Here is a 24,402-nt window from a genome sequence, read left to right as displayed (position 1 = left end):
GGCTGTATTAGCTAGTGCCAGTGAAACCTCCACAGTGTAGCAGAGACCACCTTCTCGGTGGTCTTCCTCCCTCTTGAGGAAAGTAGTACCATGCAAAGAACACTTTCAGTTCTCTCAAATTTATGGGAAAATGCTTAATGCCAGTTTTAATAACCCATGGTAACAGGGGGAATACTGGCACACTAAAATATCCCATTGCACATGCCAGGCCATAAGAGAAGTTCTGACTTTAACTAAAATTAGCAATGGTGAAAGGAAGCCTCCCCTACGTGCTGCATCTGCTGCTGAGGGGAAGGCCATAACCTCAAACCCAGCTACGTGCGAAACCTCCCACAGGGGCACAGGGAAGGTACACCATGGCTTTCCCGCTGCTTCGCATACTTTCGCCCACGAGGCTTTTGCAGCATTCTGGCCTCTGTGAACTTGCCCATGAAGTTACTGAAGAGAAAAGGGACTCCTACACTGAGCGAGGGAAGATGGATTTCAGTGCAGTAATTCTGTGGCAACATCTAGATCAAGACAGGGCTGTGGAAAAGGGAAAAAACTTCTCTTTGTGTCCCAAAGACTTCGGAATGAACAAGTGAGAAAAGCCAGAGATGGAAGAGACAGCAAGGCTGGCAAATGTGCATGCATAAAAAAACATTTCAGGCTGATGACTGTATGAGGAGAAGTCTCCAGTATCTCCCCCTTCCTTGGGGCACTTAACAAGATGGCCCTGTACACTCAGGGAAATTACTGAGACAGTAAGGTGGCAAATGAGCTCTCCACTTCAGCAAGTCAGGTATTTACAAATCACTGTTAAATATGCAGATGTCTATAGCAAACTCATTTCTATTAAACTGTTTCAGTAATGGCATAATATTGTCATATGCAAGTTGAGTGCTGCAAGCCTGAGAGAGTCACTGTTGTAATGCTTTACCGGTTTAAAAGAGGCACATGCAAGGCAGAAGTGAATTAAAAGGCAGCATAGCACTATATGAATGCTTAGATTAAAGACAGCACAAGATGCTGCATTAATTTGCATTGCTAGTACCTGAAGTATTTCAATGATCTTCAGCTTTGTGTCCATTACCAGGATGTCCTCTTTCTCTGGTTCACTCTGCTTGACGTTACCCTCAGGAGCAGCAGCAAGCGGAGTCATGGGCAAGAACCCGCCGCCTCTGAGCACCACCTGGGTCATCAGCTCACCGACTCCGTGGATTGATCTCATCACATTGCTCCCTTCAGAGAGGTAGTTAAACAGGTAAGGTTATGATCATGTAATGAGACTGCATTAACAGGGCAAGGACTCTCCACATCCTATGAAGAGAAATTGTCTCAACATTAAACAAGGCTAGATGGACACCTAAATCCCTGGAACAGATGGAAGTCAACAGAAGCACTGCAGTACTTTCAGAACTCCCCTGCCCTCTCCCTTTTTCATTGTAGGCATTACTCAGCTGTACAGCCAAGCCATAGACAGAAAGGAGTAGAAGATTTCAAATCCACATTGACATTTCGAGATGAACTAGAAACTACCAAAGAGATCTGTTCTGTCAGTCATTTTTCAGCCTTACCTTTACTTTCCTCGCCTTTTGCCATCTTGGTAATAGGGAAGATAGTAGTGATGTGCACACAGTCTAATATAGCAAGGAGGATTTTGGTTAGTCTGAGGAGGTCACAGAAGTTGTAGAAACCAAAATATATCAGATTTCTGGCTAAGTTAACAACCTACCAAAATAATAATAAAAAGCCTGATTAATACTAAACATTTTGCTATCACAATCACACAGTGAAAAGATCAAGAACCTGGCTGTGAGTCATATTCTTGTCATAATACCTCATAATTCCATAAGACTGTATAGTTCTGCATTTTATCATAGAGTTTTCTACTCGACTACAAATACTGCAATGCCTGCAGAAACAGTCTGTACCTGCAATTGATATTCTATAGCTACAAAATCATACTGTGGTTGTCGTATTACAGAAAAGGTAAGACTAGAGAGAATGTACAAATGCTTTTTATGGTTTTGTCTTACCAAAAAAAAAAAAAAAAAGCACACATCTAAAGCTTACTGCTACCAAATTATAAAGTTTCCCCACAAGTCCTCCACATGCACCGCTTCAAGATTCACAGATAAGAATTTCACATATAGTGCAAATACTTAACATAGCCCCATTATCTGAAGTATAGTCCCTCAAATACTTTTTTTTTTCCTTAAAAAGAAATATCACCTCTATTCTTAAATTAATAGTTATTCAGGGAATACTATTGCATGGATTTGCTACATTTTATTTGCACAGACAGACTATTTTAATAGGTCAGTAAGTGACAGCACACTGTATTGTTCTCTTCCTGAGAGACCACTGTAAGCTCTAGAGACTATCTGTGCATGCAGACATAGTGTTTAGTTTTCGAGAATATTTATTCCAGTAAAGCTTGACTTTGCAATAACACTGAGAGTACAAAAAGTAAACAGGGCTGCTGCAATTCTAAGACATAAGCTCACGTTCATTAGCTGTATTTCAAGAACAATCATTGCAAACTGTCACAAACTTCAGCGGAGCTGCTTGCATGAGGAGAAAGGACTACACTGGAAAGTAGGAGCCTGCTGAGGCTTGGCACTCATTAATTACTTGCTAATCTACCTGGTATTGAAAAAAGTACCAACATTCCACAAAAAAAAAAAAAAAAAGATGAAATCAGAACTGGATAACTACCTCAAAAGTGAGCTTATTTTTCTCTTTATCAGAGAAAGGGAACCTCTGACACACCACATCTCTTAAATATTCCTCTACAAATTCCATTGTTTGTGCAAATCTCTCCTTAATTTCATCTTTGGAAGTTCCACTGCTATCATAGCTGAAGAGGGAAAAAAAACAAAACAAAAAACAAAACAAAACACAAAACTTAGCATGCAAATACACAGGGCTCTCTTCCCCCGATATAATTTTTCATTGGTTTGTCAAAATCTAAGAAAAGTTAAAAGCTGTTAAATAATTTATCCAAACGAGGGAGTCAGGAATATGACACCATAATTTCCTGGCTTTTGCTGTTTTATCCCATATGCTCATTTTGCACTATTTAAAAATGTCTGAGGAAAACAAAAAAAAGAGAATTTCGTCCCAATAAATAAAAAACCCAAACCCTTATTATTTTAGTGGAAACAATGACAAGCTATGTACGGCACTAAGGCAAACTGATGTGGCCAAGAGATGCTGACTGTGGATGCTATTTTCCTCCGAATAAAAACAATATATACGCAAAGCAGACATTAATTTTCCTTAATACAAATTCTAGGTTTGTATCTCAGCATGTGCAGAGAGCATTCGAAAAAGACAATCCCCACCACCTTCTACTAACTACTTTTGTTTTCCTGTTTGACCACGTATCACTGTTTAGTCTTTGCCAGAGCTGAAGACATTTGTTTTTCTATTTTGGCGTTTAAAGTTGAATATGATCTACCGCATCTCTCTCAGCAAAAAAAAAAAAAAAAAAAACCAACAAAACAAAACAGGCTAGCAAGAAGGGAAGGGAGGGAAAAAGAAGAAACCACTAAACACCGGTACTAATACTGACAAGACTCAAATTCCTAACATTTAAGACTGATTTTAAATGTTCATTTTCTCCAACCAAAAAATTGAGTTCTGAACAGCTGAAGTACTACAAATTTTAAATTATTTGTACTATAAAGAGTTAATACAAGTCTATGGTCAAAAAATCACGTCTTCAGCCTAGCTGTGGTTTTGTATAGGTTTTTCCCCACTGTATCAGAGTATTTTCCATTGGAGGTTAAGGAACATGACTGCGTCTCCAGCACATTACTTGTTTCAGCATCTTCCCCCTCGTGCGAGCTACCCTATGGACAATCTGCCCTGAAGAGTCTATACTCCAATCAAATACGGCAGGAGGAAAAATGAAATAGTCTTCCCTTGCTTTCCCTCCCCAGAGCTAGGTCACTCGTCACATCGCCCAAATCAGAGAGACCATAACTGTGATCACTGCGTGTTCTGGAGACAAGCCCCTGCTGCCTCATAGCTTACACCACGCACATACAGGAAGGTTATTTTGTTCTCAGGAAAGTTCTGAGACTAATAAAACAATAATCCCAGTGAACATTACAGGCAAATGAAACTACAGGGTCTGAATAACGGAACTAGTGAGAATACATTATGGAATTTTTTTATTATTATTTTTTATTTTTAAACAGAAATAGTATAAATAATGCATGAGCTGAGGATTGATCTGTTTTTGCTTTAAAAATCAAGAGTGATCTAATTTCCTTTCCCACACCATTCCAGCAAGTACTTACTCATCAATAGCAATTTCAGAAGGTATTTCAGACCACAGACGAGCATACTTCACTGGCGTTACTTGTTCTTGGGGGTCACGATCAACGTGCATATGAAGCATTAGCCGGCAGAAAGACGCTCTCAGATCATATGGCAAGTTTTCATCAGACATGCAACGGAGAATGAGGTCCACATCCAGCTGGCCAGATATTTCATTTATGGCTAAGTACTGTCGATCAAGGCACATTCTAGCAAAGAGGTTTAGTTGATATCTTCAGAGGGGGGGGGAGGAAAAAAAATAAATAAACAGCTTACACTTTAATTTCCAGAAATGTCCACTGGGTATAGTACCAATATGCCCTTATATGTATCAACAGAATGAATCTTATATTTTCCAGTAATATAGCTATAATTATTATGGAAAGAATAAAGTACTTATCTAACACTAGTAAAAGGTAACATAGTGGAAAAATAGAATAAAAGGAGTCGTCGTATTTTCCTGAGAGTTACATAGAATTAAGTAATGCTGTTTATGAAAGCTACAGAAGAATCCAAAGAATGCTTAAGGCAACTCAGCCTAAATACTGTGGAAGACCAAACACTTCTTACTGACGCTGAAGCCACAGTTGTTCACTGAGGCAACAATGTAGATAGACTACACAATCATTAAAAATCAGGTACCTGATTAAACAACTACTGAGCTCTGCTCCCTTCAGTGAAAAAATTGGTAGAGAAAAACTAAACTTAATTCTTAAGCTTTTCAGTCCATAAACTAAAAGTAAGCAACTGGCATTTAACGTATGCACATTCAACAGACTGATAATTAGCCTTTAGTCATGAAGCACATGTCCAACATTCATGAGTATTCATACAGGCTTGTGTTGAATAGTGTTAACTGTGAGGTTTCCTAAAGCAATGAACATTTAATTGAAAGCAGACTCCTTTTCACTCTCAGCACTCCTCATGGGAATTTGACCAAACCGTATCCTAAACCCTTGTTTTAAGCATGTTCACGAGTCTATAACGTAGACTAAAAATAATTAACACTATCAATTCTACTTAAAAACAAGTGCAAGAAAATCCATTTTGAAAGCAGATACAATTTTTAAAAATATATACAAGAGGTCTCCTTTTGAGCACAGACCTCCAATAGGCTCAAACAAAAACATGTATTAGGAAGTCTACTGTGAGGACCATTTCAATGGAAGGGATAATGCAAAATAAGATAGCTATTGAAAATAAAGCAGCTAGTTGTACTTTCTGCATCACCACAATTGAGTCCGTCAAAATACTCTCAGAATTTTATAACCCAGACACAGGAATTTTGTCTGGGTTGAAACCTGATCTTACACTATGCCAAGAACTTGGTGTCTTGTCAAGTCATCTGGAAACATCGCTTCATGTCAGAAACTGGTAAAAGCATAGCTTAAGTCGTACAAAAGAGCACTGCACATTAATCAAACCAAACTTGTGGCATTTTCATAACTTCATATATTGTCCTGCTGAGAACTACAGGACCACTAAAGGCTTTGAGCTTAGTGAGAAATTTAGAAGGCAGGGAGAAAAGCAGTGACTTCTTTAAAATCAAAAGCAAACCCATCTGCATGCTGAAATCCTGTTCTTCCCGCAAGGAGTTGTTCACCCCAACTACCATCTGATTACAGGTAACCTAAACAGTTAACATACAGGCTCTCTCATAACACCTACTTATCAGGAAACCAAGCAGAAATATAGGCATTAAGTGCTGTGCAAATTCAATGCACTCTAAGCCTCAACTATTTTTCTTAAAATTGGTTTAAACTTGCTTATGCTGATAATTGGACCTCTCACCATGAATAACTTCGTGCTTTTAGCTCTCACTTCAAAGAGAATTCATCTTCACTCTTGAATGGCTATTTTGTCCACGAAACCAGTATCCTTTCTCCCAAACCAACTACAGCCTATATACCAAAGGCTTCCCCATACAGCCTTGATGGAACTTTGCTAGCCAACTACTGCACATGCTGTTAACCTGTAGTAGCTGAGTACGTCCCGATCTTCCTTCTGCCCTTCCTTAGCATCCTGAGCCAACTCTCTGATACTCTTACTGCGGATTTCCTTGTTACTGTCTCTCCAGAACAACCACACTTCTTCCTCATCTTCTCCAACTTCCAAGGCATTTTCTCCACTTGACACTTCTTCAAACTCAAATCGAGAGAGGACCAGCCTGCCAGAAGAAAGTTAGGTTAGATTACAAACTGCCAAGACCCATGCAGATCTTTTAGAACATTTCTTTCAAGACACTTGCTAAAAAAAGACACTTGCTAAAATGTACTGGTGATATAAAAGTAACTAATTTTATGATCTCACTTGCATTCAGAAAACACAAATTTTATTCCTCAACTCTGCAAAGTAAAAGCAGAGTATCTTACTCTTTCAGCAGTAGCAGTTTACTACATAACATCTTTGTGTTTTATTATTAAAAGCATTAGGTTAGAATGAATTTAGATTATAAGCTTTCCATTCAGCCTTAAAAAGACCAACATTTCAGCTCCATTCAATTGATGAAGATAAAGAAACAAGGAAGTTAAAGACACATCTAACTGACTTTCAAAAACATCTTTACAGGAGAACTGGTTCAAAGATCATTCAACAGACTAGGAAAGGATTTGGTAAACAAAAACGTCTAAGAACTGATTAGTTCTGTATCCCATAAACGCCAATCGGATCAGAACTTCTTTCTGCTTACGTAGTGAAATAACTAGAAACAAATCACCTACTAAAACTAAAAAGGCTTTATGGGCTTTTAGCTCTTCAGCAAAAGAAGATCATACATCTGAAAAAAAGACAAATTAAATACACAAGGATAAGAACAAATAAGTGCTGGTGTAAATAAATACAGTCTTCATCATTTCACAAAGAGAATTAACGGTGCAAGAATACTCTCATCCATTTGTTTTCTAAAGACTACCTGACAAAGACCTGTTTCCCTTTTATGGTATTTTGATAATGATTATCTGTGCTTTATTCCACATATCACATAAATCCATCTCTATGAAAGATAATTGTGACTTGGTGCCTGCTATGATGCTTCAGCAATGGCAGGACAATGCTGAGAGCTGGAGACCAAAATCCTAACTGCAGAGGGAGAAATGGGTGAGCAGAGATGCATCAGCTTCTGCTTTGCTGCAAGCTGAGCTCAGTGGGCACTCACCCAAGAAGTGCTCGCTCACTTCAGACAGCTTATGGAGGAAAGCCTGAAGCCCAGAGGAGGATCAGGCCCACAGGACCCTGCACACCTTCCTGCAAAGTCTGCCTACTTTGATCAAACGTGAGATATCTGAAAGATTTCTCTGCAGGACTGAGAATGCATATGGCAGACGTCTGCTGTCATCAATACCCATTTACTGTGTATTCGAACAGGACCCCACACATACTTAACTGCTTTCTCTAGACATGCCAGCAGTGCTCTCAGCTTTGAATCACCTTCCTTCTGTTTCACGCTAGTAAAATCATCTTTAAAGGCATTAACTTACTTAGTTTCAATGAGAATGTCTGCATTTGCTGGATTCAGCACAGCTTTACAAATCAACTCCTGCGTCACTGGAATAGACTTGTTCATGGAAACGCACAGATCCGAGAGGTAATCCAAAAACCTGTTGGAAAACATGAGCCAAAAGGGTATCAATCCTTGTTGAGATCTAGACTGAAGCAACCTACATTTCAGAAAGAAAACATTCAGAACTCCATTTTAACATTGCAGAGCGAGACTGTTGCCCAAGGGGGAAGTTACGGCAAGTGCCAAAAAAGAACTGAACTAGCTGTGCTTCCTTACTAGCAAGTTGGCAGGTACCGATTCTTCTCAGAAAGCTAAGAGGAAAAGGGTAATCATATACTCAAAAATGCAGATCTCACCTGGGCTCCCTATTTTTCCTCACGAGACTAACAAAAGTGTCAATCTCAGCAGCTGTGATGTGCTTCTCCAAGAGCTTGCGATTGTTATGAAGCAGTGCTGTAATAGTGTCCTCGGCCAAGACATCATAGCCAATTTGCTTCTGCATGAAGCCAAACTGCTTCGCAATGTATTCCTTCAAGACGTAAAGGCAAGAAGGAAGGTGGTGTAATTAATTCTCAGAATTTAAGAAAATACTCAATAACAGAAAATGGTAAGATGTTTGTCAACATTGACATCCCATGAAGCAAACTGGATTAGACTCAAATTGTTCTTTTGAGAGAAAACAAGTGATGACAGGTAACCTTAACACCTCCCTCCCTCCTGGGCTAGATACCACCAAGGCATTTATCCTTATCTGATATGAGTTTGATTTTAATAAATGCCAACAAAAAATGAACAGCCTTAATTCACAGGTCAACTTTCAATGGAGCTTGTAGTATGCAGGAGTGAAGAAAGTCTTATAATTCACCTCGATTTGACAGTTAGCAATTCCGTTGTTTTTTTAAATTCCCCTTAGAACTGGTACTAATTACACTGCATATAGTCTCTGATAGAGATGAAAAATGCCAGACAGAGTAAAACAGAGCAATCCAAAAATCTCTTGCTGACTGTACAATCACAGCACAGCATAGCAGTGTTTAATTAATGAGATACAGCTTTTACTTTTTTTTTTTGGAGCGCAGAACAATGTTAGTGCCACTGAAAGCTACAGACATATTTCAAACCTGATTCTTTCTGTAATCCTGCTGAGAGTGTCTCAGCACTCTGTAGCAAAGCCGGCATATGTGTCTGAAAGGAGCATGACGCTGGTCTCCAAGCTCCTCCAGCCGCAACATCGGGCCATCACCACTGTCCGTAAATGGTGCTTGCAACAACTTGAAAATCTATAGATTTATTAAAAAACAAAGATAAAATCCCATGAGACACTGCCTTCACCTGATTTAAATTAGTGTAAAAGCATTGTGTCGGTGTCTTTAAAAGGTACATCGGAACTATACTATAGTTGCCAAGTTTGTTTTTTTCCCCATAGAGTAGCCTGGACAGCAGACGCTGTTGATCACCTTTATTCAACACCATATTCTGTAATTTCTTCTTCTAGCAATGGTATGCCTACAGTCCACTGCCAAGAACCTGCTGAAAGCTAGAAACTCAAAGGATCTTTTGGTCCCAATAATTTGGCCAGGTTCTCTGCTATTAGTGTCTCTTTTCTGACAACCCTTCTTGTAGGCAGAGTTTAGAGAAAAATGCAGCCTACCTGCTTTAGAATATTCTGTTCTCTCATCAATTTTTGCCGTTCTCTATTAGGTTTAGAAAATACCACTTCAAGGACGTCTTGTCCAGAATTAGTTCCACCGGTAACAAAGTAGACCAAATCCTCCAACAATTTGGTAACAGATCTACGGAAAAGCCAGAAGTTGTTAATACAAGACTACAAATTCTATCTGTTAAAAGAACAATGTCAGTGTAAGTTAGCATAGATTTCAAAATGCTAAGTGAAAAAAGAACATCAATTAGAGACTGACTCAGATGCTAGATAAAGCACATAGGTTTGTACAGAACTTAAAATTAGGAACTAATGCTCCCTTATTGCTATAGCCTCACTGTCTAATAGCTAAACCATAGCAGCAGTAAGACAACTATATCACTTTAGGGCAACGATATGCTCGCCAAGTTCTATTTGGCAGTTCTTTACATTGCTGGGGGTGGGGGGGCAGAAATCAGGTGATAATCTCTCCCAAGGCCAAATAAAAGACATTGGCTATAGACACATGTGGGTCCTGGTTTCACACAGCTGACTCGGCACTCTTTTTGTGTGGCCACGTAATTTTCATGGACATTGGCAGAGGATTTGCAAGAAGTCATGTGTTCAGTCTTTACAAGATGGATTATAAATTCCCACACTCAATTTGCAAAGCCCATCAAGAAAGGTATGCTGTGGATTATTCCTCCAAGTTCACAACAACAGGTCTCATGCTCTCGTTTCACAGAGCAACAGGGAGGGCTTGACAGAATAGGCTTGAGAACCTCCACTATAGACACATCAATGATAAAACCATCAACTTTTTTTTTTTTTTAAATCTAACCAAAGAGGAAACAAAATCTCTCTTCTGAAGATAGCATACATAGATAAAATTTTCAAAGAAACAGTTACTGAGTAAAGGAAACAACATTATCTGTACCAAATTCTTGCTTCCTTACCTTCTTTCATTCTGGGTTATCGTTCCCTTTTCCAACTTGCCAGCAATGGAACCTAAAACCTTACTTGCATCATTTGCAAAATCCAAGTCCCGAACTTCTGCAGGGGAAACTGGTACTATAGCAAAAGCTTCTTTGTCCTCTTTCACTGGAGAAGTACCAATCTGAAACCCAGAGAAATTCTACCATCAAACCAAAAGGCAGAAAACAAAGTAGTGATTCACATACTCAGTGACAATAAAACAGAAGAAAAGCCAAGCTCCACTTAGACAGTACGAGGCTACTGATGAAGTCAAACTTTGAGAATGGTACCACTCTGTGCAAGCTCAAAGCTGTTCCTAAATTCAGAGAAACATCAGGAGAGATTGCAAAACTTCGCCACAAACAGTGGCATAAAATCCTCCTTGTAATGATCGTCATACAGTAGAAATTGAACAGTGTAACTAGTAAACTACTATGAAAACCTGATGTTTTAGATAAAACGTTTTGCATAGGCACTATTCATTGCTGTTACACTGCTTGCTGTTTGACAAACCCAGCAGTCTCAAGGGACTGGAACTTCTCCTGCCAACAACACTTTTGTGAAAGTACAGGAATCAAAGGATGTGCTTACATCAAGTAACAAGACTTACTTTAAGCATCACAGGTTTCTCTTCTTCTTTATCAATAGGGATATTGGTACTATGAACCCAGGTGTTAGTGCAAAGGTGTCTAAGTCTGACATAAGAGTTCCTGAAAGAAAGTCAAAAGTTTCAAAGCATGAGTCACTTTCCCAGACGGGAAATCTTCGCATTGTTTGAATTGCAAGATGTTGGCAGGAACAAGTGGGAAAAAAAGTGTCATCTTTAGCCATGCTACATACCGTAACAGGAATGACTTTTCTTTCCTTATTTCATTCTATAAATTCACCTTAAGAAGTCTTCTTATATAATGAAATAGATTCTGCTGTAAAACAGTACTATGTCTATATTTTGTTGCTGTAACTCAGCTGCTGTACAGTAACAAATTAAGCCTCTTCAAATCCTCACATTTCCACATACTATAGTGTATCTGAGCTGTCACCTTCCTCCCTTACCTTTGTATTTTTCAGCTCATAACTCCCTGATCTCTCTTTTATATTTTCTAAACTGAGAATTTTTAGACTAGCTATATGAAGAGTCAATGTTTTACAAGCATCAAAGGTCCATTAAGATATCAGAACACATGATTAGCATGCAACAATTTCCTCTAGCCATAGTCAACAAGCCTTTCTTCCTAAGGGGACAGCAGTTCCCAGACTTCATTTTCTCAGGTATTTCTGGCAATGACACTGTTCTGCATGTACCAGCTCTTTGACAGAATATGTCAAGCCACAGTCAGATGAGCAGCTTAGGCCAGGATAAGAAACAGTCTCTCAGCTGCAGTACATCCTCTCGCCACACAACCGTGGCAGCCCAAAGGACAGAAGAGGCAGCCAGGATGGCTGCTTTTGGTGGCCATATTAACTTCTGCTAACTTAGAGTGTCTGATGATTTAGAGAGTTGCTTAGATAAAGTAGATGGAACAAATACGCTGTTCTTTCTCAGTGACAGCAAAGAGCCTGCATGCAGACTGTGTATCTTTGAAGGGTACAGCATCTTTTATGTAGCAAGAGGTACTATATGAACAGTAAAGGACATGTAAACAACAGAAAAAGTGCTAAATACTTGATGTTACATCCTAGCTAACATAATACAGACAGGTCATGGGACTGGCTTGATAGGACACCCAAGGCTTTTAGTCCCAGTTTGTTCACTGGCAAGGAAGTCACTTAATCTCAATTTTCCCATCTCTAAAATGGGGTTCTGTTACTTATAACTCAATCGTAAAGTACTAAAGTGAAGCTTCAAGCACTTGCTAAATATTTCTACATTAATTGATGAAGAATCTTAATTCCAAAGGATAAAAAAAGTGAGATACAGCTTTACCTTAAAATAATAATAATAATAATAATAATAATAATAATAATAATAATAATAATAATAATAATAATAATAATAATAATAATAATAATATCAAACTCCAAAGCAGATAGTCAGTTCTAACGTTATGCTCAGCTGTACCTGGGGACAAGGCTGTCTCCTCCTCTCAAGGTCGTAGGGTCCAACTCAAATATGGAGGAGATATCATTTCCTTCAGGCACAGACACCAGAGAGTACGCCATCTTCTCCTGAGCACTGCGCAAGCCTCTTCTGGAGGCATCCTGCTCAGGGTCCAGCTGTGGAAGAAGTCCCATCACACACAGTCAGACCAAGCCCTCCAGACCCACCTGCCTAGTGTGAAATAGATGCGTCCTGTAACTTGCAGACATGACTCTGAACCACTCCAAGTACCCGTTAAGACAGCTGGACTTTAGGACACCAGTAAAACTGACAAGTAGCTGCTCTTGCCAACCATTTCTTCGCTTTCCCTGGTGTTGATAACTTCTGAGTATTTCTGGATCACAAACACAATAAATCCTACACCAGAGGTTATGTCTGGCAGACAGTGCCAGAAGAGACCCCAAATGCCCCAGCCATACACCCCACAGTGCACTGGGAACTCTGACTAGTTTCAAATGACCCACATCTGCTAAGATCTCCACCCCTGACACTACTAGCTCTTGAAATATATTCAACATATTGCAATTATCACGCTAACAAAGTAATTATGTGAGCTGCAAATATAAAAATCAGCAACGCTATGTACCAACAATCTTGCTGGGAAATAATCAACTTCAGCAGCAAAAACGGGACTTGCATCTATCAATCACAGACAAATGAAACAGAAAGCTAATCAAGAAGTTAGATGTCTTGCTGTTCACACTTCAGCTTATGATGCACTTGAACACAATGATATAAATGCTATAAAGGACATGGCATCAGAAGCATCTCTTTCCAAGGTGCTAGCAGATTAGCAGTCTTCTTTAACAAAGTAAAGATACTAACATCAACTGAGTAAAACCCTGGATTTTCAGATGAAAGGACAAAAGGGTAGGAAAAAATGAAGATAAACTAGTGAAAAGGAATGACAACCTTCTCTAAAACCTTTCTTAGGGAACTACCAGTCATCCTGAGTCAATAAAAAAGTTGCTGTCTGACACAACACAAGAGCCAGTTGTCCACGTATAAACATCTAAATCCTAGATGTAATTTCCAAAGTGATCAAGCAACCAACTTATCAATTTCTCTGTGATCTTGGCACCAGTGGAAGGTAGGCACAAAGCAGTCAGCACTCAAGTACCTGTCTTTCCAAGTCCTGGTGTAAGGCATTGCAATCCTTAAACATATGGAAAAGGTATCTAATGTTGCTTGTGCCTCAGGATACTCTGTAGTTAACACATTTGTAGTCAATGAACTTGGCTGCAAAGTAGTGACATTTAAAGTCTGATTTTGCACATGGGAACAGACAGTTAGCTGTATGGAACAGAAATACACATTGGGAGCGTGCCTTCAAGAGAAGCAACTATACACTGAATAGAGTCCATCTGGAGGCTTTACATCCGGAGAAATTCGCTCACTTGGAATGAATTCTCCAAATTTCAGCTGTCTCCATCTCCACAGTAAGGCAGCTGCTCTGTATTCACAATTTGTACTTCAGGATGCAACTGGTCAGTTACTGAAACTGTGACAAAGCCGAAAATGAGCAGTAAATCAGGCAGTAGGATATGGGGCAATTTTGGGAGAAATAAAACTTCAACCCCAAAGTTGACAGAAGCAGTCCCCTTTAATGTTGCAAGGGTACTAGCTGGCATCTCACACAAGCCCATTTAAACGCCGTTCTTGTGCAGCTCACTGAGGTATAAGGAGAGAACAACAACAAAACAGAGCTGTGCAAAGAAACTTGCCGTCTTGCAGACGGCTCACATTTGGATAACGCTGGAGTTTATCTAAAGTTGGATAAAGCAGCCTACACCATCTTGTCACTAGTGAATGTTAAACGATGCAGCAATTTTGTGTCTGAAATGAATTATGTGCTCCCGATCCTATTCTTTATGGTCTATTTTTGCCACCTAGTGGTAAAGAGATCGCAGGGAAAAAATCCACAACTCTGAAGCCAGTGCATTATCATTATTACTGCACTTATCAGAAGGAAGCATTAACAAAACACCAGTAGAATGGATGTCTACGTAGAAGACCTTAACACTGATTAACTCTCAAAAAGTTAAGCCAACAAAATAGTTCAATGTTGGATGCCCCCCTCCCCCAATAGCTTTGTGAGGTTGTTTTTTTTTTCTCATTTTTTTCATTTTTGCAGTACATTTACTGAAGTCAAGCTGTCAGAAGATCAGTGTTTGCTGCCAAATACCACCAAGAACTAATCAGGAAAACAGCTCAATATCTGGGGGCAAGGGTTAGCCTTTTAATGGCCAGGCTATGACGACAAATCCTTTTAGGAGGAAAACTCCACCTCACAGGATTTCAAAGCATCACAGTGCATTCATCTCCTTTTAAAAATGGGAGGAGTCGTTCTTTTGCATATCCAAATGGAGCAAATCTTCCATAATACAGGATAAATGACCAAGAAAGCTGCATAGGACTACAATCAAATCCAACTAAAAAAATGTAATCCACAATGGGAAGTGCTGTTCCAGTTTTATCTGTTTTCAACTACTGAAGCAATGCTGTTTCCCTTTGACACCAAGGAGAAGCTTCCATTAATACAAAGCATCAGCACACTCAATCTTTGACACAACAACATTTACTGAAAACAACACAGACTTGCTTTCACAGGAAAATCACAAGAATGGCACTGAAATCATTCTCACCCTGCCATTCTTGCTCTCTAGACCCTTTATCCTGGCTTTCCTGTGACAAGCTAAAATGAGAGAGGGAGTTCGTTTCTTAAACAAGGAGGTCAGACGACTGACTGGCACAGCACCACGTGAACATCCCGGTAGGGACACTTGCCATCCAGTGTCACCTTGAGCAACTTGCTTTTCAGACCTATTCAAGGGAGTGCTTCAGAGAGGCAAAGGTTTAAGAAATAGGAAGACAGAAAAAGAGATGCTACAAAGCGGGGAGGCGAGAGGGTCCAGGTAACATAAATTGGGTTCCAAGTGCATTGCTCTTCACTAAATCCTAACCCAGTTTTCAAATATCCACTCCTCTGGACAGGCCTTAAAAGCCTTCACATCATTCTCAGTTCTTTAGTTTCTTCACTAGCAACAAAGTCTGGACCATCTATGCACTGGCCAGGTAAATACCTGGGCCTGTGTCAAGCCCTCCTTAATTAGGGGCAAGATCATACTCTTGCCTATACTTACTGAGGATTGACACTCCAGGTCATCTTCCTCATAGTCAGGGTTTACCTGATGAAACAGAATCACAGGCACGTCAAAACTCTAACACAGCTGGAAGTGGGAAACAACCTCAGCGTGGTCTAAACTTATTTTGTAAAAGATGCACTCTACTGCTACAGCACTACCAGGCATGCAGAACAAATATACTGTGCAAACCGGTTCACTTCTAATGGGGCATCTGCCTGTCCATGAATTAAGCAGTTAAGTAATCTGCAAACATGCAGAGATTTATCTTGTTCAGGATAATCACTAAACGAGCAAGAGGGGTAGACAGTTACCAAGTTTCAGGGTTTTTTTTTAAAAATCCCAAGTGGAATTTCCAATTAGAAGTTACTGGCTTGGCAGAAATCTTTTAGAACAAATGCTATTCTAACCATGGATCAGGTGAGCAATCTCCTCTGGTATATTTTTGCATGATGTAAGACCATGTTTTTGTTTTGGCTGATTAGCAAACCCAAGATTTACTGGAAAAGCTCTATACTGGATCACTAATGAAAAGGATTTGCAAGTGTGCACGTGACAAAATGCTGCCATTTTTTCAAGCTGCTTATTAGAAGAATATAAAAAAAGGGATATTTAATCCAGACTTTTCCCACTGAAGCTCTCAGGTCAATAGCATGGGCTGAGACAGCTCTTCTGCCCTGCTACACACTCTTACATCCAGGACAGCTTCTATTTACAGAGGTTTGTGTATTGGCATGTTGATATATCCATGCTTTAAAGTAAACAGAAGTAGTTTTAATAAACATTTACAAGTGTAAGCAGCAAAACTCACAAAATTATAACACTTAGACCTTTTTTCCCCCCTTTTTTTTAAAAATAAAATGTCTTGAAATTCTACTTCAGTGGGGGAAAGATGTCCACTATGGAGAGAGAAAGAGACTTATTTATTTTGTGCTTGGACAGCTAAGCATTATCTGCAGTTCTTAAAAGACTGGGCTGAAGTCTAACTGCTTTTTCGTTTTACATTCAGTTCTATAATTCCGCTCGGAAATCAGTGATTCAAGAGAAACTAACAATAGTTGAATTCATTTTCCCCCAAAGGCTCTCAGCCATTTACAATTTATTCATCTATTAATAAATTCATTCTTGATTCTACTGCCCACATGACAGGATACTATTTAGGGTCTATTCTTTGCAGGAGAAGAGTTATTGCCTCTAGAATTCATACAAAAAGTGAAATAAGCTCAAGACTACCCCTGTACCGTGGTATTCTTTCAAGTTTCTTTCATCTTGTTTTCTATGTTTAGCCATCTACTTTTGTATTAATATGAAGGACCCAAACACCACTCTCCTCCCCTCTCCTGTGTCTATTTTTAGGGCAGGAAATGGAGAGATGTTCAGAAGGTGTAAAAGGAAGAAAATACTGTGGCAGGAAAGGCAGAGTTCCTAAGCAAGCCCCAACACCTACCTCTGCTGCTAGGTAGTGTCCAGTAGCAAGGTGTTTGAACCTGAAAAGGCTATTCCAGTACCCCGCACCACCACGACAAGGATCATGCTGCACCACCTGCAAGGAAACGGAAACCACATTTACACCGTATGTCAGTGACCACCCTTTCAAACACAGCATTTACTGTCTTACACGTATAGGTAAAATGGAACAGAACAAGGGGCTCCAGAAAAGATCAAACAATCTTTCCTATCTGAACAACACGCAGCACAGTAAATAGTTTGAGCAGACTACAATTAGTTCACCTCAACAATTTACGAACATTGATTTTCTGCTCGTTGTCAAGTGACAATATCTGTTTGCAAAGTCACTGACCATGGCTGGTACTTCACTGGAGTCTGGTGAGAGATGGCAGGAAGATTATGGTGCAAGCTGGCAGAGAAGTCATTAAAGAAGGTGCTCTAGATGTGCATGTGTTGCTACATCTTAAAACAAACTTCCTAAAGAAATCCAACATGTCCTTTACCTTTTTGGTATAACTCATTTTTGACCCTCTGAAAGTGGGTGAGGGAAGACACTTGGAAAGGTTTCAAATACAATGGCGTTGTACAAAAGAACTTGAAGACTGTTGTATTTACTCTCTAACTTCTCCTGTGGCAAGTAGAGCCTCCAACATCAGATGACCTGTTACTCCATATCAGCTTCTTTGTGGGTACACCCGCTTTCTTAGGGAAAACTCAGCCTAACTGAGCTGTGCCTTTCAGGGAAGGACAAGCTTACCTTTGCCCCACATTTACTAACGGTAACTGCATACACACAGACAGTTATCACAGAAGCTACTGATGTGTTATAACATGTGGAAGTAATGTTAATTCCAGGTAGGGTTTCAACGTATATGAAAGCAAACACTTCTAGAAAGAAAATATGAAAAATACCTATCCATCATTACAATTAATTTTATGATTCTCACAGGCAGTTCACATGGCAAACATTTAAAATCATAAAACAACTCTAATCACACCAATAGAGCGAGGATATTTTAAGAAGCCAGTGATGGCCAAGGTGTTAGTCACACTATTTAAAAGCCAAGTAAAGGAAAAAAAGGTCCAGACAAGCAACACAGAGACTAGCAAACAGTTGCAATCTCCTATCAAATGAGGATGTGCAAAATCACATTATTCCACGCCAAAAATAGAGTGTTTGGTACACTCAGCAGGACAGTTGAAATTATTAGCTGGTGTTAAACTTTAGTGACTGGCAAGAAAATGACTTCATAGATGTTTCTCTGTCCCCTTTTTCTGAATTGTCAAGAACCTGAATTTGAGAGCTATCTGCTGCAGCATTAGAGATCAGAACTCCTCTTTGATTTTGCACAGAAAGCACAGTAAGTAAAGGAATTTTAAGATTAAACTTCGAACACCAAGAGGACTTTTACCTAAAAAAAGAAATCCAGGTACACTGCTTTTATACAGAAACCGTAATTGTTACTACAAAGCCACCCCCAGCCTGGGTTACAATTCTTACCTCTACTTCCCACAGGGCTTTTGAACTGGTTGCAGATGTGGCCGACTGTCTCCCTGTCGTTCTCAGGAAGACATGCTGCTTCTTCCTGTGCTCATCACAAGTCAGAAACTTCTCCTGTTCTGCATGAAACAGTCTCACCACATCCCCCTGTCAAAGCCCAGACAGTGTGGTCAATATAGGCATTACTCATCAGTGAACAAGTAACAAGCAAGTCAAGTTTTGAGTCTTACCCCTTTGAGAATATCATCTTTGTTATCACTCCATTTCATGAAGAGGACTATTTTCCAGCTTGTATTGCAATTCACAGAGTTGACCTAAAAGGAGAACTAAAACCATTAGTGCCCGTCTTGTGCCTGTACAAGATACTGCCACAAAGTACTGCCTTGCCTTTTAGACAATTTTCAACAGAATACTGCAGTCCCTGTTGCATTACTGTAGAAAAGGAAAGCCCTTTCTGCATTTACTTCAGAACAAGTAACTACAGAGCTGACTTGCGAGGAAGTCACTTGCTACACTAACTGTGCCGTGACTTTTGATTTTTAAGAAAAATTTTGTTTTTAGCCAGTCAAGCAAAAGAGATCAAACTCAAACCTCCGTCCAGGGCCCAGCAGATATGAGAAAAGTCTGGTAGCTATATTAAGCTGCTAATTAACAAGATAACCACAATGCCACAGGTACAAACCAACCTACCGATAACCTGATTTTCATAAAACACCAGTCCTACCAGCTTAGCTGAATCATACAGAGGTTTGTACAGTTGCTCCAGCTGTGTCAGTCTGCCCTTACCTCATTGCATCCCGGATTATCGACAAGCTGATGACTACTGGCGTGGAGAGGCTGGCCAGCATTGACAGGATTCAGGACTACTTTGTCTCCAATGACAACCTGTGGATAAGTACAGCATCAGGCTGAAACTTGCAAGCTGAGAAAGCTCTTTTTCTTTCTTTTTTTAATGGGAGTGATGAGAAGAAGTCACCTTCTTGCAGTTTGGAGAGATGCCAGTCTGACTGTGAAAACCAGGATTCTGTTCGCTTCAGAATTTAGCTCATCGTACTCATTCGGGCAGAAAAAAACACCCTTATACTATTGGACTCAGAGGCTTGCAGAAGAAACACAGGCTGCAATTCTGTTAACTAACCTATCTGCTGTTTTCCATGAAGTTGTTTCATTGGTTAGCATTTAGAAAATAATGCCTATAGCAAAAGGTCAGCCAAAAATCCTCCTCCTCCAAGACGCACTTTCATTTGTAAAATCAGATTCTTGACCAGGCTGGCATATGACTCAAGACAAATGCACTTTATTATGGACAGTAAAGGTCCTATTCTTCCCTTCTTCTAGGGCAAAGTCTTAAACTAAAAATCAAAAAGCCTTTTCTGTGTTGAAAAGAACTGTTCTTAGTGATAAAGCATGTGAGAATTGGTGTGATTTAAAAGAGCTTAATGGCCACTAAGACTGCACTACCCTATGCTTTAGCTTTACCGTATGCGTGTCTGTAGGAAAGAGACAATCACATCAAAATGTATGGGGCTACTATGCAGGATAAATCATTCCTATTTGATAGAGGCTGCTATGTTTAGGTGCCAAATATAAACCTGGACTATGCCATAGAGCACACTAAAGCTTACTACCTCATAGCTTTAGGCAGATAGTATACCCAGGTGACTCAGATTTGTAAAAAAGAGATTAAGAGATTAAAACAGTAATGCATTTAATTCAGAACCAATTATTTTGCAGATTTCCCACGAACAGGACCATTTAACCTCATTACCACCTCATTCCTCATACAAAATGATGATGAATTTTGATTTCAAACTGACAACATTGAAAACCAAGATACTGAAGGAACTCAACATTTCCTACCATTTTGAATGGGACAGGAATTGTGAAAGGCTAGCATAATTAGGTCCCTTATTCCCTCCAACGTTAAATCGTTCCACGTTTCCAAAATACAAGTTACCATAGCAATTTTCCTCCCCCTCATGACAGCATAGGAAAAAGGTTGTTCCTACAACATCACGCACTAAAAGATCTGTGCATTTCATTAATTACAAGACAGGCCTCCTGAAACAAGCTTTGCCAAGCTGCGCACAAAGTAATATGTGAAGATATTCCTCTTAGCACTTACGCTGTCTCCAATGGAACGCAGTTTGTAGAAGGGCTGTATGTAGAACCAGGAACCTTCATTTCCAGCTTCATCCAAGGTCACCCTCATAGCATTCTTCTCTAGTAGAGCTGGAAGCCTCTTATTTACTGTTAAGTATTTGTTACTTTTTAAGTGAAGCAGCTAGAATAAGAATTAGAGTTCAGTTCTAAGAATGCTCATTTTTCCTCCCCTCAATAAATGACTGTGCACAAGATAACCACAGTATTATACAGGAATTAAAATAAAAACTAAATTATATAAAAATATTGATGAATTCAGGCACAATTTCACTTACACTTCATTCAGTATATATACAGTCCTACAGCACAAAACATCTTAAGCTAATTCAACAGTCCCTTCTCCAGCAAACGATAAACACTTAAAAAAGCTCTTGTTACTTTACAACAGCCTGTTCAAAAACCCAGGATCAAAAGTTGTAAAATGCTGGGGACTAAGTGGTTTTCCCTGGTAAGAAGGGGGTGGTGAGAAGTAAAGCTGCTCTTATCTTGCTTTGCTCTGTCTGATTTAACAGAAAACGTGACTGCTTCTTTGAAGACTCTCTTCGGAAAACTCCCATTCTTCAACCCTCCGCTGCGTACCACCTCACAGACTGCACACCACCAGCATGAACATGTAAGCTGCAACAGGTCACATTCCAGCTCCCCACCTACCCAGCTCCAACCAACTGTTGTTAAATTTCCAGTAAATTTAGCAGACAGGTACGTTTGTATAGAAAGCGATTTTTCATGCCTTTTGACTACCATAAATAGTGGTGGGAGTTCTGGGAAAATATTGGCAAAAACTTATCACTGCTCTGAACAGTGTTGCATGTTTGTAGTCCAATCAAAAATGGATATTATTGGTTTTCTTCCATCATTAAAAGTAATTTTTTTTTGCCTAAACACATAGGCTAATAGCGCGCTTAATTCAACCAAGGCAGGGACTTCCCTGCCCTTCCTCCACCAGGTTGCTCCAAATCCTGCAATTGCTTTAAAGGGCAGCCAACCAATTTCTCCTTGTAACAAGAGAGCCCAGTCTGCCTGTGCTCCTAGCCAACCCCTCTGTTGGCTGGTATTATGTCAGCAGAATAAAATAAAAACCATTTGTAGAGGAATTTCTTAATTTAAGGCTCAGAATGCTCAGGTAATTATCCCTACTTCTGCAGTGCTGAGGCACTCTACCTAGTGGAAGTAGGTCTGCTTTGGTTCCAGGGTGAACCTGCACATGCTGCCTATTATGTTTCCCATTTATTAAAGACCTGTCTTTTTTAATTATGCAATTATTGTACTTTCCATTTTTATTGGGTTTGATGCTTTTTTTTTTTCTCCATTCCCTGGGACCTAGCATATCCTTTGTTTCAGTGGACTGCCATTACTTATATGGCCTGATTCTCCTTCTCTGCCAGTTTACTATCTGATGTGTCAAACATTTGATTGTGAGAGACCATATTTGGCATTGTACAGTGCCTGTGCCATCTTCCAAAGGGCCACCTCTAATGAAGCCTTTAAGAAGTATTTCTGAAGAAAGCAACCATACGGTGACCTCAAAAAAAAGAAAGCACAATTAACCCATAATGAAGCAGTGACTCCATCATAGCTATACGCCCAGTTCTTGCTTCACAGGATCCCACTTCAAGACACTGTCACACCCTGCAAAGCTATAGACTCTTGTCCATGAATTCCAGAAATTTGAAGTCACACTGAGCAGGGGAGTTTGAGCAAAATCCTATGCAGCTTGCAAAGATGTTCACAGCCTACCTGGATAACATTGCCATACTGGATGACTGTTCCCAGCAGCTTTCTGTTTTCAGTTTCATTCTGTTTCTTTTCCAAATCTGCTGCATGCTGAAATTAAAGAAGAATTCAATTGCTGACTGTTTTATCAAAAGCATGGCCAAACACTCGAGGTTCTTTAAGAGTATTTCAAAGAACTGGAAAAACAGTGAGCGTCTGAAACGGTGCTTTTTCCTTTCTCCAACAGCATCATTTCCATCTCTCTTTTTCAGTTGTTTAGGAAGATAGACACACACCATTTAATCAATCCGTAATTTGAGTAGAATTTGACAAAATTTTGGAATAAAACATGAGATGAAAAACTCAGACAAGACAGAAGACAAGCCATGAGAAGACAACACGACACCTATGGAGGGAAGGTGAAAAGGGATGCGTAACAACTCAAGCCAGGAAGTCTATCTTACTTTCTACTGACTTCCATACAAACTGAAAGAGAAGGACGTCAACTTCGGGTCTTTATTTTACTTTGCCAATAGAAGCCCCAACTTTCAACAGCCCGTCTTTTTGTGATGACTCTAACCATCTTCACCATGCAGCAGGATTACTTAGAAGACATTTACAAATGCCCATTGCAGCTCTGAGTGTGTTAATTCCCAACTTCCCAGCAGCAGACAGTTCGTACTTCATGAGGCTGAAGGATACTCTGCGCTACATTGGAGACCGGTTGTGAAAATACAGCTGGGCATTTCTGTACCACGCTAACATGGTAATGAAAAAGAAAACCCTTGCAAAATTGAATGACCATAGGGATACATTGTTCTATTTAATAACTTAATTTCTAACTAGTCTCTTGCCCTTTGTTTTGTTTTAAAAGAAGTGAGCTATTTTGCCCAGGCTGTTTTTAAACCATCACATTTGGTGAAGAAAGTCTCTCTTACTACACATGAAAGATTATTTTTTTCATTAAAAAAAAAAAAATCTGTATTTATTTAACCAATACCTGGCAGTAGACAGTAATTTAAAACTAGACTTTTTTGGAGGCTAAGGATCAATGTTTATGGTTTGGTTCTCAGATCTCAAGGACTATAGTAGGTCCAGTTTTCTCCTGGAGGAGGAGAAAGTGCCCACAGTTCCTAACTGTAGTAAGGTAAAGTAATAATAACACACGACGAAGCTTAGCTACCACAAAGGAAGAGCTATCTGTATATTGTTATAAAATTTCAGCATCTTCAGCTTATACAAAATGTGCTATTTTTAGAAGTTGTGCTAGGTATGATAGCTGGCTCTTGCTCCAGGAGAACCTGGAATACAGCTGCTCATTCAAATTCAAAAATATATTCAGAAATACAATGCAGCATAATTTTCTCTCAACATTTTTTGCTTGATTTCAAAGTATTATGTCGAGAAAGGATTTCTTCAAGACACTAGGGCCATCTCAACTATCAAGGGCAATCACAGAAGACAGGACTTCTGTGCCTGCACTGGACTGGGTGCTGCATTAAATAAATAAAGAAAATAGTGTATTCTGTGAAAATACGATTAAGACTTTGGATGCATTTCAAAAGCACACACCAAAACTGACAATCATTCAAGAAGAAAGAATAATTTTCTCTGGCCACTAGATGTCAGCTTCTCAACCAGCACTGATTCTTGATACCAAAGACAGACATGTGTCCCAGATTTTAAATCCCTTAAATGGCATTAACTTAAAATAACCTGACCTCAGCATTGAGAGCTCCACAGCAGACAATAAATTCCAGCAGCAGACAAACAGAAGCCAAAAAAGGCAAGTGATGATGAATACATCTTGCATCACCATTTAATAAGAAATTATATGCACTGATAAAGAAGTATAATCACAGGCAGAGCTAACAATTGTATGCACGTGTTTGAGGGCATAGCCCCCCCAAT

General features: G+C 39.5%; 1 protein-coding gene across 1 annotated transcript in view; it reads right to left on the bottom strand.

Moving 5' to 3' along the window:
• ITPR1 (inositol 1,4,5-trisphosphate receptor type 1) overlaps nucleotides 1-24,402 on the bottom strand; it is a 186,296-nt gene that overhangs the window by 103,758 nt on the left and 58,136 nt on the right. Inside the window, exons 6-24 of the mRNA XM_087744237.1 lie at nucleotides 22,516-22,602; nucleotides 20,741-20,899; nucleotides 19,402-19,500; nucleotides 18,846-18,929; nucleotides 18,616-18,762; nucleotides 17,113-17,208; nucleotides 15,666-15,710; nucleotides 12,484-12,638; nucleotides 11,035-11,134; nucleotides 10,406-10,566; nucleotides 9,462-9,603; nucleotides 8,932-9,090; nucleotides 8,167-8,339; nucleotides 7,788-7,907; nucleotides 6,284-6,478; nucleotides 4,293-4,544; nucleotides 2,701-2,842; nucleotides 1,557-1,710; nucleotides 1,034-1,221 (exon numbers count right to left, since the gene is read on the bottom strand). Of these exons, the coding sequence (XP_087600363.1) occupies nucleotides 1,034-1,221; nucleotides 1,557-1,710; nucleotides 2,701-2,842; nucleotides 4,293-4,544; nucleotides 6,284-6,478; nucleotides 7,788-7,907; nucleotides 8,167-8,339; nucleotides 8,932-9,090; nucleotides 9,462-9,603; nucleotides 10,406-10,566; nucleotides 11,035-11,134; nucleotides 12,484-12,638; nucleotides 15,666-15,710; nucleotides 17,113-17,208; nucleotides 18,616-18,762; nucleotides 18,846-18,929; nucleotides 19,402-19,500; nucleotides 20,741-20,899; nucleotides 22,516-22,602 (2,658 nt within the window). The remainder of the gene's footprint in view (nucleotides 1-1,033; nucleotides 1,222-1,556; nucleotides 1,711-2,700; nucleotides 2,843-4,292; nucleotides 4,545-6,283; nucleotides 6,479-7,787; nucleotides 7,908-8,166; nucleotides 8,340-8,931; nucleotides 9,091-9,461; nucleotides 9,604-10,405; nucleotides 10,567-11,034; nucleotides 11,135-12,483; nucleotides 12,639-15,665; nucleotides 15,711-17,112; nucleotides 17,209-18,615; nucleotides 18,763-18,845; nucleotides 18,930-19,401; nucleotides 19,501-20,740; nucleotides 20,900-22,515; nucleotides 22,603-24,402) is intronic.

The sequence above is a fragment of the Nipponia nippon genome, unplaced genomic scaffold, assembly GCF_047370975.1.
Source record: "Nipponia nippon isolate SJK-2023a ecotype South Korea unplaced genomic scaffold, ASM4737097v1 scaffold_9, whole genome shotgun sequence".
NCBI lineage: Eukaryota > Metazoa > Chordata > Aves > Pelecaniformes > Threskiornithidae > Nipponia > Nipponia nippon.
This window is presented reverse-complemented; position numbering and strand designations above follow the sequence as displayed.